Below are 17,398 nucleotides of genomic sequence, written 5' to 3' on the forward strand. Positions count from 1 at the left end.
TAATAAATTCATTCCGCGTGAAGAGCATTTATTTTGCCCCTCAAGTACTATGGTTACATAGGGCTGTAAACGATTCGGGCCGAGCCGAGTTTTAGTCTGTTCGAACTAAGCTTGATAAGAACTATTTATGTTTGAACTATCTCGAGCTTGAACAAGCTTTTAAAGATCATGTTCGAGCTAGGCTCATTAAAAATTTGGCTTGTTCGAGCTTTGTTCACGAACGTACTCGTTTGCATTTCGAGTTTAAGTTCGAGCTTGAACGGGTCTAAATGGAGCTTAATGGGTATACTAATATGAAATATGTTCAAAGAGAAATAAATAGATTTAATTTAACCATAAAAAAAAGAGGGAAGTCCTACGTGATATGTATTAGCAAGGTTAGGCCCCGTTCTTTAGAGCTGCTTTGCTTTGCTCTGCTCTGCCCTGCTCTGTTGAAATCTGCTTTGCTCTGCTCTGCTCTGCCCTGCTCTGCTCTGCTCTACTTAAAATTAATACTTAATGTTGAATTATTATAATAATATTAATATTTAATAATAATGATAAATAATTAATATTTAATAATAATAATTAATATTTAATAAGAATAATAATAAATAATTAATATTTAATAATAATAATAACAACAATTAATTATTGATATTTAATAAAAATAATAATAATTAATTTTAATATTTAATAATGATAGTAAATTATTAATAATTAATAATAATAATATTAATAATAATATTATTAACAATAATTAATAATAATAATATTAATAATAATAATAATTAATATTTAATAATAATAATAGTTATTATACTAATAGTAATAATAATACTTATAACTTATAAAATTAATTATAATAACAATAATTGATTTTTATAATAACAATTAATATTAAGATAATAACTAATATTTAAAGATAATACTAATTATTAATTTTTAATAATAATAATAATTAAATAATATTTAATAATAATAATCATAATTAAAATTAATATAATAATAATAATAATAATTATTATTATTATTATTATTATTATTTAATAATAATAATAGTAATAGTAATAGTAGTAGTAGTAATACTAATAATAATAATAATAATAATAATAATAATAATAATAATAATAATAATAATAATAATAACAACGTTGGGTTGACTGGTGGGAACGAGGGGGCGCTACGACCAGCAGATGTGTTGCTTTATTCCTGGGATAGAGGACGTGATGTATGTGTCGACTTGACGGGGTCTTCACCTTTGACACATTCGGGGTTGTCTGACTTCGTTCCTGGCCGTGTTGTGTCGGCGGCGGCTCAGCGGAAGCGGGACAAGTATGGGGCACGTTGCAGGGCTAATGGTTATGGTTTTCTTCCTTTCTCCTTTTCTTCATTAGGGGAATTAGACAAGGATGCTATTGCGTTGCTGAAGCGGGTTCAGGCGTTCTCTAAGACTCAGGATATTGGTGCTCGTGCAGCTGCTCACATCTTCAGTAGGATCGGGTTCGCTATAGCTAGAGGGGTGGGAGCCCAGATTGTATCTCGGCTCCCTACCAATTTCTTGTAAATTGATTGAATTTGTAGGTTTTTTTTTTAATTTTATAATAATAATAATAATAATAATAATAATAATAATAATAATAATAATAATGAAATCTGCTCTGCTCTGCTCTGCTCTGCTCTGCTTTGCCCAGAAGCTCAAAAGAACAGGGCCTTATTCAGACTAATCTCACCAACGTGAAAACCAGAACGGTAATCTTGCCTTTCAAGCTAGTTACAAATAATAGCACAACTGCACAAGGTCACTAATAATATGATTGGGTCGTTCCAAATTATGGGCCAATTGCGAATATATGACTCAACGGAGGAAATCCTAAGCAACAATTGTTCAAACCAATATGAAAACTAGAACCGTATGTTTGCTTTTTAAGATTGTCATAAGTAATAGCATGATATAATAATGTCATCCGAGGGAGCATTGCTCATCATCCTGCAGAAGTGGGGGCTGATGCTGTTCGATGATTGTCGCGTAGAGGGAAGCAAGGGAAGTTTGATTACAGGCTGTGAGGACTGAGGAGTAGAAGGCAGAACGACGTATGTGGCATGGCATTCCTTTGTAATCAGAAAAGTCTGAGCCTTGAAAGTTCATGTAGTATGGAGGCAGTGATTAAAGACTACATGGGTACTGAGTTGTGGGCAGACTCAGCTGGACGAGTAAGCAGTACGAGTAGAGAGCCAGTGTAACAAAGGCAAAAGTGATGACGTTTGGGCTCGAAATGACGCTGCAATGCAATGCAACTACCGAGGGGGCTAGAGAATGATTGCTTGGAGGGTTAGAGAGAGTAAAGAAATTCAAGGAATGATTGGCTGATGGATCTTATCTACGTAGTAGATGTGATTGTTATGTTAAGTTACAAGCCTGTAATAGTTTGATGGTCTTTAATTGGTCAGAAAACTAACACTAGAGAGTTGGGACTAAATGTAAAAAAAAAACAGGACATTTAGATGTTGAAAGAGTCTAAAATAACCCTTACAATAAGGGAAAGATGCAATGTCATTCCATGTTTTACAATTATCTCGATACCATCTCATAGAAGAGTTTGCCAAGAACATGAGAGCCAAATATCTCTTTATAAATTTAACTACATGTAATTTGGACTGTCTAAGCAACAAATTAGAATAAGCAACATGTCAATATATTGCAGCACCTTTCCCCTTTTCTAGTATGTTCCTTTTTCTTTGTTATCCAGGAACTTTATTACCCAATGCTTGACCTTTAATTTTCACATACAACAACATATGATCCATTTTAGAGTCGGGAACTCCGGACCTGTCGCTTCAAAATAGGCCGAACATACTCGTGGAAACCTTCAGGGACAGCTGATTCATTGAAAGGATCCTTCCAAGCTTCTTCATAGAGCTTAGGATACACGTTCCCATCATACCGCCCCAAGACTGAACCAAGGAAGTGATCTGTGTAGTTGAATGCATCAACAAGAGCAATTGCATTTGGACGCACCTGTGAAGCCAACCAGCCATGGATGTTAGCAGATAGACAAGTGATACAGCTTGAATACAAAATGTATCAAATACCTTGGAAAATAACGATCTGAGGAGATCATTTGCAAGGGAAGCTTGCTTAGGTTTGATGCAACCAGTGGACAGGAAATCCCCCAGATGCTTCCCCATGATTGAAAGTGCATAGATACCACAAAGTGCTTGCAACTGTTCTTTCACTCCTTCCCCAGGTATGTCTTGTTTCAATTTCTCAATAAACCTTACAGTGAGAAATAAAGTGAGAAGAATCAATATGAAACTTATCAAAGAAAGCATTTTTCAAAAACACTTTTAACTCTCAAGCGCTTAAAATTATCTCACAAATGGGGTCTCATTCATGTTCTCTCAAACCAAATTTACATATTACCCTACCATCTGCCCATATATGCACCATTCATTGCATATATTAGCTTGACATTTATGATTGTAGAGTATATTTTTTAGCCATTGCTTCATATACATGATAGCAATGCTGAGGGACAGATCCCACAGAGGTATTAGAGATATATCAACTTAAGTTCAAAAAGAAGATAGTTGTGATAGTTAATGCTATTATATCATCGCTAGTTCACTACTACCCAGAGACAACCGATTATGATGGTCTTGCTATTCTAGAATAAATAAATATAAAAAGATATTATTACAGTTACAATATGAGAGGACTCGGAAGAAGATGAGGATGGTTTGCTTACTTCGAAACCACTATAAGCTGGCAGTGAGCCACAGAAGCTCCTACAAGATCAGCTGAGAGTTCTAGAAAGCCTGAAAGAAAAAGATTATGGTAAATTAAAATGATGTACTTCGTATTCAGTTAAATGATTTTTTTTTTTTTAAAAAGGTGTTAAAAGGTTAGGTGTCCCCCAAATTTATCATGCCTGAAAGTTGCCACATAGAAGGTAAACAAAGAATAATAAAACCACAAAAGGTCAGTAGTTCACACATTAAAATTTCTCAATACCCAAACAACCTTCCATGATTCCCTGACAAACACAAGTAAAAATGCCTAGTCCACTATTGATGAATTACCTTCTTCTGGGTTGGAAAATTGGCTTAAATTTTTAGCACAGGCAACAGACATTCGAACTGATCGTGCTTCAAAAGCCTCTAATACAACATCAGGGTTCAGCCAATCTTCAGCTGCATGACAACAAAATTTTAAACAGCCATCAAAAAATCAGCAAGACAGTGATCTCATAAAATAGAATCATCAAACCATATGAAATGAGCACATAAATTTGCTAAATTGGTCAGATTTCCAAAGACATTACTGAATTGCAGCAAATGAACTTGAGTTGAGTGTAAGATCAAATATGAACATCAAACCTTTCTGAGCGCTACAATGGGATTGCAACAGATGTTCTGCCCTCCCCATGTATTCCATCGTTCCAACTGGAGGTTTACCAGATCCGAGTTGAGATACAGTTTTCATGAGAATACGAGCAACCTGCAGGAAGGGTAAAATAAAAAGATGTCAAATCAACATTACAAAAAGTAATTCCTATTTGGTAACTCCAAGCCCATAGATTTTAAAGCAACATGAAATTCTTCACTCATTTTCTTTCGCCCAGTTTAGGAAAGGCTAATAAGCAATCTACGTTGGTAACCAATTAACAATCAAATAGGTGAAGACTTTGTGTTAACAAGCACAGCAGAAGGTAACTACTGCAACCACCAGACCCGCCAGTACCTCAACATCAATATGATTGTAAACACTACCATAATACCTACACAGAGGCTTGTTATACGCAACTTATACACAGTAAAAAAAAATCAAGCCGATACCTGTATCGATATAATACAAGTGGTTCATTATTGATTTTTTTTTGTACCTATCATATAAATGTATTAAAAATGTCAAAAGATAACATAATTCCCAAGGAACCCCTAATTCAATCAAACTATTACTTCCTCTGTCCCATTTTACATGATGCATTTCCATCAGATATGCCTCAAATTATTTGAAAAGAGCCGAGAAGACAAAGCCAAGTAAAAATGTTTCAATATTTTCCATCTTGAGATTTGAGAGTAAAAATTGACAGATTATTTCCGTATTAAAGCTTGATCATGAAGATTATCTGAGCTTTATTTTCTATTACATCCTTAAACTTCTGCAAATGAGATATCATCATGTAAAATAAAGCAGAGGGGAGAAGAGAGAGAGAGGGGGGGGGGGGGGGGGGGGGAGGGGAGAGAGAGAGAGAGAGAGAGATCCTTACCTGCAAAAGCAAAACAACATTGTCACCTTCATAAGTACAAGCAGGAACATAGACAGCAAATAACTCAGGGAGCCCACTGCTACAGAGATAGCCATGCCCTCCACATAGTTTTCTGCATTCTTCAATAGCATCCTGTATAAAAAAAAATGCATATGAAGAGAATCAACAAATTATAATCAGCAAGGGTTTGTCCATAATATACTGATAGCTGAAAGTAGTTTCAACAGGGTTTCAAAACAAATTCAATATCTGAATATGCAGTGATGCAAAAATAACAGATTCAATATCAGAATGAAAGCAAGGTTTGTGATCTATGCTTAAAAAACTCAACTGCAAAGTCCAGTTCTTGATTTTACAGCTAAAGTTTCCTAAAATTATCAATACTTCTACAGCAAAATTCGAAAGAAAGTATAATTGCACAAAGACATGCAGGATGCAGCAACTAAGCAGTAAAGGACAGATCATATATTCATATGTTAGTGATGTTACCATTAACACTGGATAAAATTTAAAATACACAGATTAACACATACAGCAGTTACTGATGTTGTCAAGGACTTCAATCCTGCAGTGCAAGCATGGGCCTCAGGCAGTGTAGAGAAATCATTGGCTCGCAATCTCTCAGTCACGTCGGTGTAGAGCCATTTCAGCCAATCTCCAACAATTCTAAAAGCATAAGCTGTAGCCAGCAAAGGAAAGAGCCTACTCTGCTGGGTTTTGTAATCAATAACCTACAATGAACAAAGCATGCGTATGATTTTATGTAACAAGCAAAACAAAAAAAATGTCTATGCTATGTTACTTGGACTCGAATGAAGTGTCAAATTAGACACGGGTGTCCAAGCATCGGACTCGCCCATTTTCTTAATAAAAATTGTGTTTTTAGTTAAAAATGAAGTGTCCAAGTGTCGGGGTCGGTGTCGGTGTCGGTGTCCGACACGTGTCGTGTCGACACGGACACGTGAGGTAATGAAAGAGTCCGAGTAACATAGGTCTATTGGGTCATCAATTAACATTTTCTACAAGGCCCACTTTCACTTTAAAGAGTTCAGAGTTAACTTAATCTCGACCAGCAATATCAAACCCAACAACAAAAAAGTAAACCCAAAATATAAAAAATCTTCTACGGTAGCTCACTTAAAAAAGAACTAGGAGAATTACTATATAAAAAAAAAAGGACACATTCTCTGTAAATTTAATTTTTAAAAAAGTCTTTACAGAAAAGCCTCATACAGGGGAAAAAAGGAAAAAAAAAAATTCCGATGTTTGACTGTCATGTATCTCATAATACCTGAGTCTCACGTCCATTCTGAGATCCAAATTGTCGACGAACAGCACTATACCTTGTGGCGATACAAACTGCTTTTGATAGAGCCCGTGAAGCATCATACACAATTGTTTGCCGAACATAAACCATGGTACCATAAATTAATTGCCGAGGGACATCAGACTTCACAACATTTCCTTCCCTTGTCACCTGCAACACACTGGGGCCATGCAAAGCAGAATCAGAATAGCAAAACCAGCATTACATGCAACCCAAAATTTCTTAGCTGTTGTTAATTCACTATCATATCATCCTTACAGGCGTATAACTTGGAAATAACTCAAAACATAAGGCCCTTTTCTAAAATCAAACCAGTCAAAATCATTGAGATTCAATTTGGAATTTACACAAGTGACATACAGAATGTCATTATACAAAATGTCATTATAAAAATGAGTATGGCATTCACATTTTTTTTTATCAGCATCTTCCTTTGAAAAGCTAAATCTTAAATAACAAACTTGTTTCTCTCTCTTATCCTGGAAGCACTCAAATTCTCAATCAATATATTTTTCATCCATTACCAAAATATTCTTATTTGCATTGCCCATAGACCACAAAAATCCATATCTAATTACAACTCCAAAACCCACACAAAATGCTGCAAGCTTCCATCTCATATCATCCAAAATTTTTATTGCATAACTCTTTCTCAGGAGAGGTCCAATGAAGCTTAATCGTGGACTTTTTATCATAAAATCCAGGATTGGAACTTGAAAGGTCTCCCAAATTTAAACTTAGATGTTAAGATCCCTAAGGGATCAAGAAGCTAAAAATTAAGCAAATTCAAGACATATCTTGGTGAAAAGGGAAATTAATAATAGTTGAGGCCCTTGAGGGTTTTTTTTTTATATTTTTTTTTTCTATTTTATTCATTTATTTATTTTTTTTACTTTTACTCCTATTTAAATTTTATCCCATCCAAACAAGAAGCTATTGCTTCACCAACTAGCTAATTAACGTTCAACCACATCAGTTACAATCAAATGTACAATCATGTCTGCATAACAAAGAAAAAGTCCGCAATATATCACCAGGGTGGCACAGAAATTAATTTTTAAAGTTATATTACTTCAAATAAGGTACCATGAAAATAATCAGCTAACTTTGGAAGTATCATCATAAAGACTAATATAAATGGGAATAAAAAAAATTATACTTGTATCAATAAAAAAAAGTGTTAGTAAGGCACAAAAAAGGATAAATTTGAAAAGCCAAGAACGAACCGCATGAGCATTTGATCTCTAGGAATGCGCACATTGTCAAAACGCAAGACTCCATTGTCCATTGTGTTATAAGCTCCATTTCCAAACTTCATCCCAATATCACCAACAGTGATACCGGGCAAGGGCAAGTGATCCTCCAAGCTTCGCAGTTGTACAATGAAACCTTGAAGGACAAAAAACTTGAACAAGGTAAATATCATTGGCATAACAAAAACTGTTATGGCCATGAAATGCATTAACAAAAACAAGTGAGAGGGTTACTCTCGTCTGATAGTTACCATGAACCCCATGTTCCTTCCCATCTGTCATTAAGCGAGCATAAACAACTGCATGTGTGGAGATTTTTCCCAAGCCACCAGGCCACCACTGCAAAGTTAGCAAAAGCACCAAATTCATAAATTTTCAGCCTAAAGATTGGATTAGCAGAACTCTGTAATTAGTTCAATCATCCAAATTCCAATTGGAAGTTTTCCAGATTTTGAGAAACCATACAGAGATTTGACAATCCTTAAAGTTTAAGAAAATATGGAATGAAAAAAGATTCAAATATTGGGCAAAATTATTCACTAACTTTGCTAGATGTCAACGTTGGACTATGAATCACAAATTCATCCGTCTCGGGATCAAATGTTGCAGTGGTCTCAAGCCCTTGAACATTGGAGCCATGACCAAGTTCAGTTTGAGCATAACACCCTATAATTTGCATCCTATAAGCCAATGGGAGCCACTTGCGCTGCTGCTCCTCTGTACCTTGTCCTTTGATAGCAGGAACAAACATACCCTGGGCATAAAATTCATCAAAAGAATATTGTTAGCAGAATTTAAATAATCAAACAATCTAAATTGAAAAAGAAAAGGTACAATATAGCTCTAAACATAAACGTAAGCAAGCATAACCACACAAGAACCAAAAAGAATATCATCACCAAAAAAGCAGTTGAAAATTTTACCCAATGAAGATCTGTATAAGCAGGCTCATCAACAAAGAACCTCAATTGACTAGCTTCCTCTTCTGCAATAGTAACAACATATTAACTTCTTAACTATAACAATATAGCTATCAAGTCTACCGGAAACAAAAAAAAAAATAATTAAAAATACAGTGCATATTATTGCAACTAGCAAACACGACCCGAAACGTACCAGACAATTTTAGTTCAATAATCCTCTTCCAAGCATGATTCGCTTTTCTTAGTGTGTTCTTAAACAACTCCTTCCTTTCTAGCCTAACCCTATCATCCTTCTTAAATTCCTGCAAAACCAAACAAGACAGAGCTCACCATCATATACTATACTGTATTGGCAACCATTAGCCTCGTCGATTCGCCAGCAATTTTGACATAGCTGTCACATATACTAACAATGTATCTTTGCTAAACATATTTATAATCAACTGTTAACTCAATATACAATCAAAACAAATCGTTTAGTACCTAATTCAAGGCTACACCGACCACATATTGCAAATTTATGCCATTACTTCAGCTTTAAAATGCAACTTTAGTTTCCAAATTTCTACTCCTATTCATCTAAATTGATCAAACATTCCATTAGTTTTTATCACTCAAAAATTCAAAAAAATTACAAATTCACCAATAGAGATAAAACATATATGATGTAATTCCAAACAAAAAAATATATATAAACAAAATACAATTATTTAAGTACAGAAATCAAAATTTCGATGAATACAAAGCAAAAATATCAAAATTCCAAAAAAAATCAGCTTGTTTCTTAAATTAATCAAAAAATTGAAGAGAGAGAAAAACATACAGGATCACTAGCAACAAGACGAGCCATACGATCAGCAATTTGAAATTGATGTTGATTACCAGCCCATAAGATCTTCATTGCATTAAGATCAAATTGAGCCTTCTTCCTTTCATCAGCAAGATAATCAACACCACCTTCTAAATCCTCCATTGTTGGATCTTCAATTCAACGAAACCCTAAATTGCGAAAATATCTGATAATTATCGAAAGAAGAGAGAAAAATGTAGGGAGAAGATATAAAGAGTTTGTGAGAAATTAAAACAAGTAAAAGAGGTTGAAGATGGGCAGGGTTGGTGGCTGATGCGGTGGACCTCCTAAATAAATAAAGTTGGTTCTAGTACTACTACTAATTATATCATGACATTATCTTTAATTGGATTGGAATAGATGTCTATTTTTAAATTATTATTTTTTGACAATATTCAAGGTCAAATAATTTACACGTGATACTATACTGTTTAAAAAAGTATATGTCTAAAAGCTATGAACTTATGGAGTACTACATCCGTTTCTTTTTAGTTGATACGTATTTCTTTTTCAAAAGTTTTTTTCGTTTATAAGCTACTCCACTTGTTTTTTCACTCTCTCTCACTCTCTCTCCTCTCCTTAATATACGGAGTATGTGCCTAAATCAAACGCGTCAACTAAATAAAAACGGAGGAAGTAATAAAAATTTATTTGTTGATAATTTACACTTGTTGATTTTAAAATAAATAAATAGATTGATATGAGAATATCACCACCAAAATTTTATTCTATCATGGATGACCATGATTCAAATTAGTATTAGTGTACCTCAAATGTATATATATTCTCCTTTCAAAAAAAATAAAAAAATAAAAAAATAAAAAATATTATATATATTCTAAGGGTTAGTTCATGGAAATTGTTAAAATTATAGTGTGAAACCATTGTGTGATATACTTGGGACAAAGAAATTGAAATACTTATTGATTTTATTGAACTAAAACAAATACTCCGTACTTTGTAATAAGTTTCAAATGTTTATAGTAAATAATCATTTCTATACATGGATTAATTAAAATTATTAGAAAATTTTGCAAAAGACACTTAATATAATCAAATAAATTTATTCTTTTTATAATAAAGATGCATATTATAAAAAATTCCAGAAATAGTCAAAGCACTTGTTCATAAAATACACGCACAATAAAACTAGTCTCACTCACTAACTAATCTCCACTTTCGTCTTTGTTTAATTTCCGAATCTAGCTTAAATTAAATTCTAAGTCCTTTATTTCAAGTCTATCCTTTCTTACTTCTTTCTTTCTATTTTGTATATATACATTGGTAATCTCGATTACCTCGTACCATATATTATTGTAAATTATATGCACCCTGGCCTCCCCTTGTATCATAAATGTAAAATATGCATGATCTGAACATTCTTCCTCTATTGCCAACAATCAACAATTTTTGATGTGTCACATTAAGACTACATTTATATCTATGGCAGTTATGAATAATAGTATAGCCCTAATGTTAGCCTCGGTACGACTGATAAATCCATACCTCTTTCTCCACAGAATATTTATGATTCTATTGGCAATGAGATACTTAATTCATTCAAAACCCTAACATTCGTAAATATAATGATTGTTACACAATTTAACCTAAGAGTTACACTAATGGGTTTAAAAGGGCTTGAGTAGCTGAGTGCTTGATGAATTTGAAGTGTGTATAACTTACTCGTACAGTAATAAAATATGCACAATTTTGAGTATGTAATAGTAAGTCAGACAAAGACCTAGAAAAAAACAATTTAAATGTAGCTAAAATATCTATTCAAAAAAAAAATGTAGCTAAAATATTAATGGTGGGAAAACTATCTTGCACTCTTGCAGTACTTAATTTTGCTTTTATGTGAACAGAGGAGGAGTTGTGAATTCTTTTTTTTTTTTTTTTTGACAAATGCGAGGAGTTGTGAATTCAATGATGTGGAAAATATAGAAGTAAGAGGAGATATGTTTGTTAGTGCGCGCATGTTGTTGAAAACAAGACTGCTAATTAATTACTTTTAACTTGTTTGCGATTATCCCAAAAAATCCATCCGTGCCCTTAAAGTAAATAAATATATATATAGTATAGGATTGTATATAAGAAGCTAAAAATGAAAATAATTGACAATAAATAAACGTTTATTACACCGATTTACTCGTAAATTGTTGATAAATTTCCAACTTAAAACTAAAAAAGGAAGTATATTGACAATATTCCATTAATGGTTCATCATTGTCAATATGTCATGCAACTTTCTTTCTAAAAAAAAATAAAAAATGTCATGCATGCAACTTCCTTTTAATCCATCTCTATTTTTCTATTTTTTTTTTTTTTACAAAGTATTACAGAGTACTTTTTAGATGGAGTACTTTTTTGTTACAAATTCTTAAATAGACCTGGTTCACACTAATTTATTGTGGACCACTATCATTAGAGATAATATGATTGTTTTGTTAATAAAAAAAAAAGTCATTATATTAAAATAAAGGTTATTATGTTGAAATAAAAGTTAGTGGGACATTAAAAGCTATAAAAGGTTATTTTTTTAATGATATTTTTAATATAATGGTCAATATGAATAATTTTTTTTTTTTTTTTTTGATACAAATGGTCAATATGAATAATAAAGATCACTATATTAAAATTAGGTCATTATTAAACATAATTTCGTACTTTAAGTTCATGATAATATTAATGGTCACACAAGTTTTAAAAAAGGTTACTATGTTAAAAATAAGGTTATCATATTAAAATTAAGGGTCACTATGTTGAATATAATGCCAGTTACGTGTGGATAAACCTTAGGTTCACAATAATATTATTGTGAACCAGGTCCACGCAAGATTTTCTGTTTGTTTCTTAGTCTTCGTTTGTTTATCAACAAAAGCAAATAATAAAGACTTGTTTAAAAAAAACAAAAACAAATAAAAACTATTATCTAAATACATAGACTACTTTTACCTTTTTTTTCTTCATAATTTTTTTTTTTATTATTTTTTTATTTTTTAGGTGTTGTTATTTTTATAATTGGAATATACTCGTATTAATGATGAGTAATGACTATTTATGCTTTTTTTTTTTTTTTTTTTTTTTTTACATTATAAACAAGAATTGGTACAACAATGTAATATATTGTTGATTATCAATACATAATTACATATATTCAAGTTATATTGCCTTTTTACGATTTTCCCTAATTGTAATCAAATATATATATAGTCATTGGTCAGAAGTACGCATTAACGAGTATAAAAGTCATCAAATTGTTACAATTGATAAAATTAGTGTATTATTTCTTATTTCTTTAACTCATTAAAGGTCGGTTCACATTTATTGAACTGAGCTAAACTGATTGGAGTTGTACTAAACTGAATTGAACTGAAATTAAGTAAATGTGAACAGGCCCTAACCGTCATCTTTCATTGCTTACAAGTGGATCTATAAAAGTGAGATTTTTTATTAAGAGGAATCAACTTCAATTAAGTGAAATCCACTAGTTTATAAAAGTGATTTATAACACATTCACACTACATACATACTTTTGAATGAAAATGAAATAAACTAGTTTATACAAATACAAGTATTAGTCGAATGATATACTCGTAGTTTTTATTTATTTATTTTTATTTAGAGAACCACAAAGGGTGAGGATGAGAACCGATCTCAGAATCTTCTGAAATCAGGAGGAAAGCTCTAACCACTTGAGATATCATTCACTCTCATATATACTCGTAGTTACACATATATACAACAACTTCATTCCATCCCAAAACAAATACGAAGTACTACGTAATATAGCAATGGGATTATGGGAATAGTGACTCCTTGAAAAAGATAGGAGCTAGCGGCAGTTCATCCGTGATGATCATGGTGCTTGCCTCTCGAATCGAATACGAAAGGGAACTCCATGATGACTAGGGCTGTTATGAAGGAAGATGACTGTATCGTGAATTTGGAGATGATGGAATTTAACAAACTGAAGCCACTGACCGGCGATGGCAGGCTTCTTATACCCTATAGTTCTTCTGGTGCATACAAATCGCCATTCCCGGTCACTTTGATCGTCTTCAACCACCTGAAACTCAATTTTGTGTGGTGGATTGTTAAGGTTTATCGACTGCTTCTCCTCCAGCTGACTCAGATATCTTATTGGCATTGACATCTTGTGCTTCACGTCTGTTTTAGTCAACTTCTTTCTACACATCTCCATAATGTGCATGTATTACAAGCTACAAACCCAAGTTAAAGTATAATCAATAATCAATTGTGTAACTTGTTTAATTTGAGACAATATAGTTTGTCTGGCTGGTGTATGTGAATAAATTATACATCGTATTTATTATTTGCACAAAATCGAATGATATAAACTAGAGACAGTATATATTTAGTTACTTATATTTTTATATATATACTTATTGCAATTTATTTTATGTAGGATGTACGACGTAGTACATATAATTATATATGTGACATGATTCTCTAAATTAAGCCTTTGCAACATCGGAATCTTTTATGACAAAATTAAATCTCCATACATACAATACAGATAGATGCAATAGGCATACAATATATGTCATGCAAATTCGCAATTGTAATACGAAGGTGCTAAAAATATAAACTACAATGAAACTTAGCTTAAGTACGTAATTACCTCTTATGTTGGCTAATTATGCAATATATAATAACTTAAATGGCTTCTTCTCAGTTAGCTTTCCCTGTTCTGTTTTAACTTTTAAGTAAATTAAGTGAACAAGTAAGCAAGCATTTTAGAACAATAATATTCCAAAAATAGCATCTCATATTTATAGAGGGCTAATTTAAACATCAATGTTTGTGCCTTTTTTTGTTAAAAAAAAATAATTAACTTTTTTTGACAATGAAGACGTGACTTATGTGAGTAAGTCCTTATACTTCATACACTGTATGTGATCAACTTGGGTTTATTGTCTAGTCATTTGGCCAATCAAAATTATCCAATATATGGGACGGTTCCCTAATGAAAGATATATAAATTGAAGTTATACGAAGATTTAGTTGTCAACTTGTCATACATTATTTCTTGCGTTATTTGATTTCAGTCACATTTGATAGATGTGGATTGTAAATTTATGATAATTTTAGCAATTTATAAGTTTCTTGATTTTGCAAATTCTACTTTACACGTATATTGGATTTTATATGGATTTTGAATAAGACTTTAAAAGTAACATTAAGTTATTAATTAACCATTCTTACAAAATATATAGTTAAGAGGTTCTTTAATAGCGACAAACATAAAACAACTTAGTTTTAGATTTCCAACTTATTATTGAAATTACTTTGAGAACAAAATCATCTCAAGCTACTAATTTAAGTACTCCATAATATACTTGTCTTCCTATTGATTGCTTAATAGATGTCATACCCACATCTATTATGTTTTATGTATAGTAGCCACGACATCCAAAAATCCCGATCCTATTTTCACACATAATGTAAATTCACTCCATGTTTATTATACTATGTATATGAGAATATATAAATAAAATTAAGCCTAATTTTCCATGCAAGGATGTTTTTTCTTGGTAAATTTTATAATTGAATGTTTAGCCATTAAGAAATGGAGGTATCACTTAGCTTCTTGAGGTTTACATAATGGTATCTTGGTTTTGAACTTTTTTATGAAAAGTGAAAAATAGGAGACAAAATTAAGTATAAATGGACAGTAGTATTAATCAATCAGATCCTGTTATGATAACCATGTGCATGGCAATATTAAGAATATAATAATAATTTTTTTTGGCGGATGGAGAATATAAAAGAATAAGTTAACTATAAATTGACAACTCATAAAATCCTACACGGAGTTCGTTATAGTATGATTAGTTCGTAGTAATATAGTGACAAGACAATATAATTTAAGTTACTCCACACAATTTTGAGAGGTTAAAGCCACCGTCAGAAATGAAAAAAATAACAGACGTGTATTCCAATAAGTGAAGGACTAAAGATTGATTGTGATCTTTTATTTACTTATTACACACTCTACCAAGAATTATACATAATTAGGTTGTCCAATAACAAGTACCAATAATTCAACTCTATTTTTTCGTATTCGTATGTAAGGCTAGGCTAGAGATCTCTAAGAGAAATAAAAATTGTGTTTTGCCCTAAACTATGAGATCTAGAGTGTCTAGATATGAGTGATGACTATGCAACAAGGTCAAACAATGTGGAGTATTAGAGAAAAAAAAACTTCGTATGAGCTTATTGCTTTACTACTACAAAGTATAAACCAATTCAGGATCCTAACACATTGCCCTTCATCTAAAAGGTTTTGATATTTATTGTGTATTTTAGTTAATGTTAAATTAATATAAAAATGACAATCAATGATTCATGGAGGCGGATGTACCATGCGCATGGTACATCCGTTCAAAAAAACGGAAAGGACATTGTATAGAAATGTAAAGAACATTTAGGGTCTGTTCACTTTAGTTTAATTTCAGTTCAGCTCCAACCAGATCAGTTCAGTTCTGTTTTGTTCAATTCAACTCCTAATTCCCTTCTCTCATAAAATATTCATTTCAACTCTATTTAGTTCAATTCAGTTCATCTCCAATCAGTTCAGTTCATTTATGTTTAATTCAGATCCAATCAGTTCAGTTCAGCTCAGTAAATGTGAACAAGCCTTAAGTTAAAGTGAAAAGAACATTTAGTTAAAGAGAAAAGAATTTGGTATAGAATTGTAATTAACATATATCTAAAGTGAAATTACATTTTGTTAAAATATAAAATATAATGAACATGATAAAAGAACATCATAAGAGATATAAAAAAAAAAAAAAAAAAAAAATAGCATAAAGCTATTAATAACAATGAACATGACACTATTTTATTAAGAACACATAAATTCTTCCTCCGTTTTTTTTAAGTTGACATCGTTTGACTTTTATACTATTCACACAACACTCTTTGACTTGCTTTTGTGGTTTATAGATACGATAAAACATATTCATATGGGTTCTTGTTTGAATCATTTCAATTTCTATTGTATTAATATCCACTTTTTATAATTTTATAATGTTGATAATTAGAGATCTTAATCGTTAAAAACATACTTTGGCAAATATGTCAACTAAAAAAAACAGAGGAAGTAATATCCTTTATCTCCGTGTTATTTGATTGTGAGTGTATTGTATTTTTATTTGTGACATCATTGTTTACTGTGAAATGTTCTTTAAATTTTGTCTTTAGATAATGGTGGGTGAATATAAATAATGTTCATTACATAATATTATCATGTTCTTTATTAATATTATGAATGCTCTTTAGATATACAAAAAGAACATAAAGATGGATGTTCTTTGTAACAGTTATATGATCTTTACAAAATAGCTATATGTTCTTTACAAAATAGTTATATGTTTATTCCGCCTTTTATCAAAACCATGCTTGGTACATCCACCTCCACAAAGAAAATTTCATCAAAAAACCCCGAAAGATAGATTGTATAGAAATGTAAAGAACATTTAGGGTCTGTTCACTTCAGCTTAATTTCAGTTTACTTCATCTCCTAATCTCTTTCTCTCATAAAATATTCATTTCAGCTCTATTTAATTCAGTTCAGCTCCACTCGATTCAGTTCAGTTCAGTTCAGCTCCAATCACTTCAATTCAGTTTAGTTTAGTTCAGTTCAATAAATGTGAATAACCCCCAAGTTAAAGTGAAAAAAACATTTAGTTAAAGAGAATAGAACTTGGTATAGAATTGTAAAGAACATATATCTAATTTAAAGTGAAAAAAAATTTAACGTGGTA

General features: G+C 31.7%; 1 protein-coding gene across 1 annotated transcript; it reads right to left on the reverse strand.

Annotated features, from left to right (window-relative positions):
* Positions 1-2,485: 2,485 nt before the first annotated feature.
* Positions 2,486-9,853, reverse strand: LOC145593055 (peroxisomal acyl-coenzyme A oxidase 1-like). The gene is made up of 14 exons (XM_081649565.1): positions 9,579-9,853; positions 8,949-9,057; positions 8,756-8,817; positions 8,377-8,586; positions 8,084-8,171; positions 7,806-7,968; positions 6,544-6,739; positions 5,786-5,983; positions 5,253-5,384; positions 4,360-4,480; positions 4,063-4,173; positions 3,729-3,798; positions 3,073-3,256; positions 2,486-2,998 (listed from the first exon to the last, which is right to left on the reverse strand). The coding sequence occupies exons 1-14, from the start codon at positions 9,726-9,728 to the stop codon at positions 2,789-2,791; spliced, it is 2,004 nt and encodes a 667-aa protein (XP_081505691.1). The 5' UTR covers positions 9,729-9,853; the 3' UTR covers positions 2,486-2,788.
* Between the last annotated feature and the right edge of the window lie 7,545 nt (positions 9,854-17,398).

Source organism: Chenopodium album, chromosome 2 (assembly GCF_948465745.1).
Source record: "Chenopodium album chromosome 2, dcCheAlbu1.1, whole genome shotgun sequence".
NCBI classification, from domain to species: domain Eukaryota; kingdom Viridiplantae; phylum Streptophyta; class Magnoliopsida; order Caryophyllales; family Amaranthaceae; genus Chenopodium; species Chenopodium album.

Excerpts from the sequence above, each read along its gene's own strand:
- LOC145593055 (XM_081649565.1), bottom strand. The coding sequence starts at position 9,728 with ATGGAGGATTTAGAAGGTGGTGTTGATTATCTTGCTGATGAAAGGAAG. Across the intron at positions 8,818-8,948 it reads TATTGAACTAAAATTGTCTG|AAGAGGAAGCTAGTCAATTG; the intron begins GTACGTTTCGGG and ends TTACTATTGCAG. Across the intron at positions 5,984-6,543 it reads AGAATGGACGTGAGACTCAG|GTTATTGATTACAAAACCCA; the intron begins GTATTATGAGAT and ends TGTTCATTGTAG.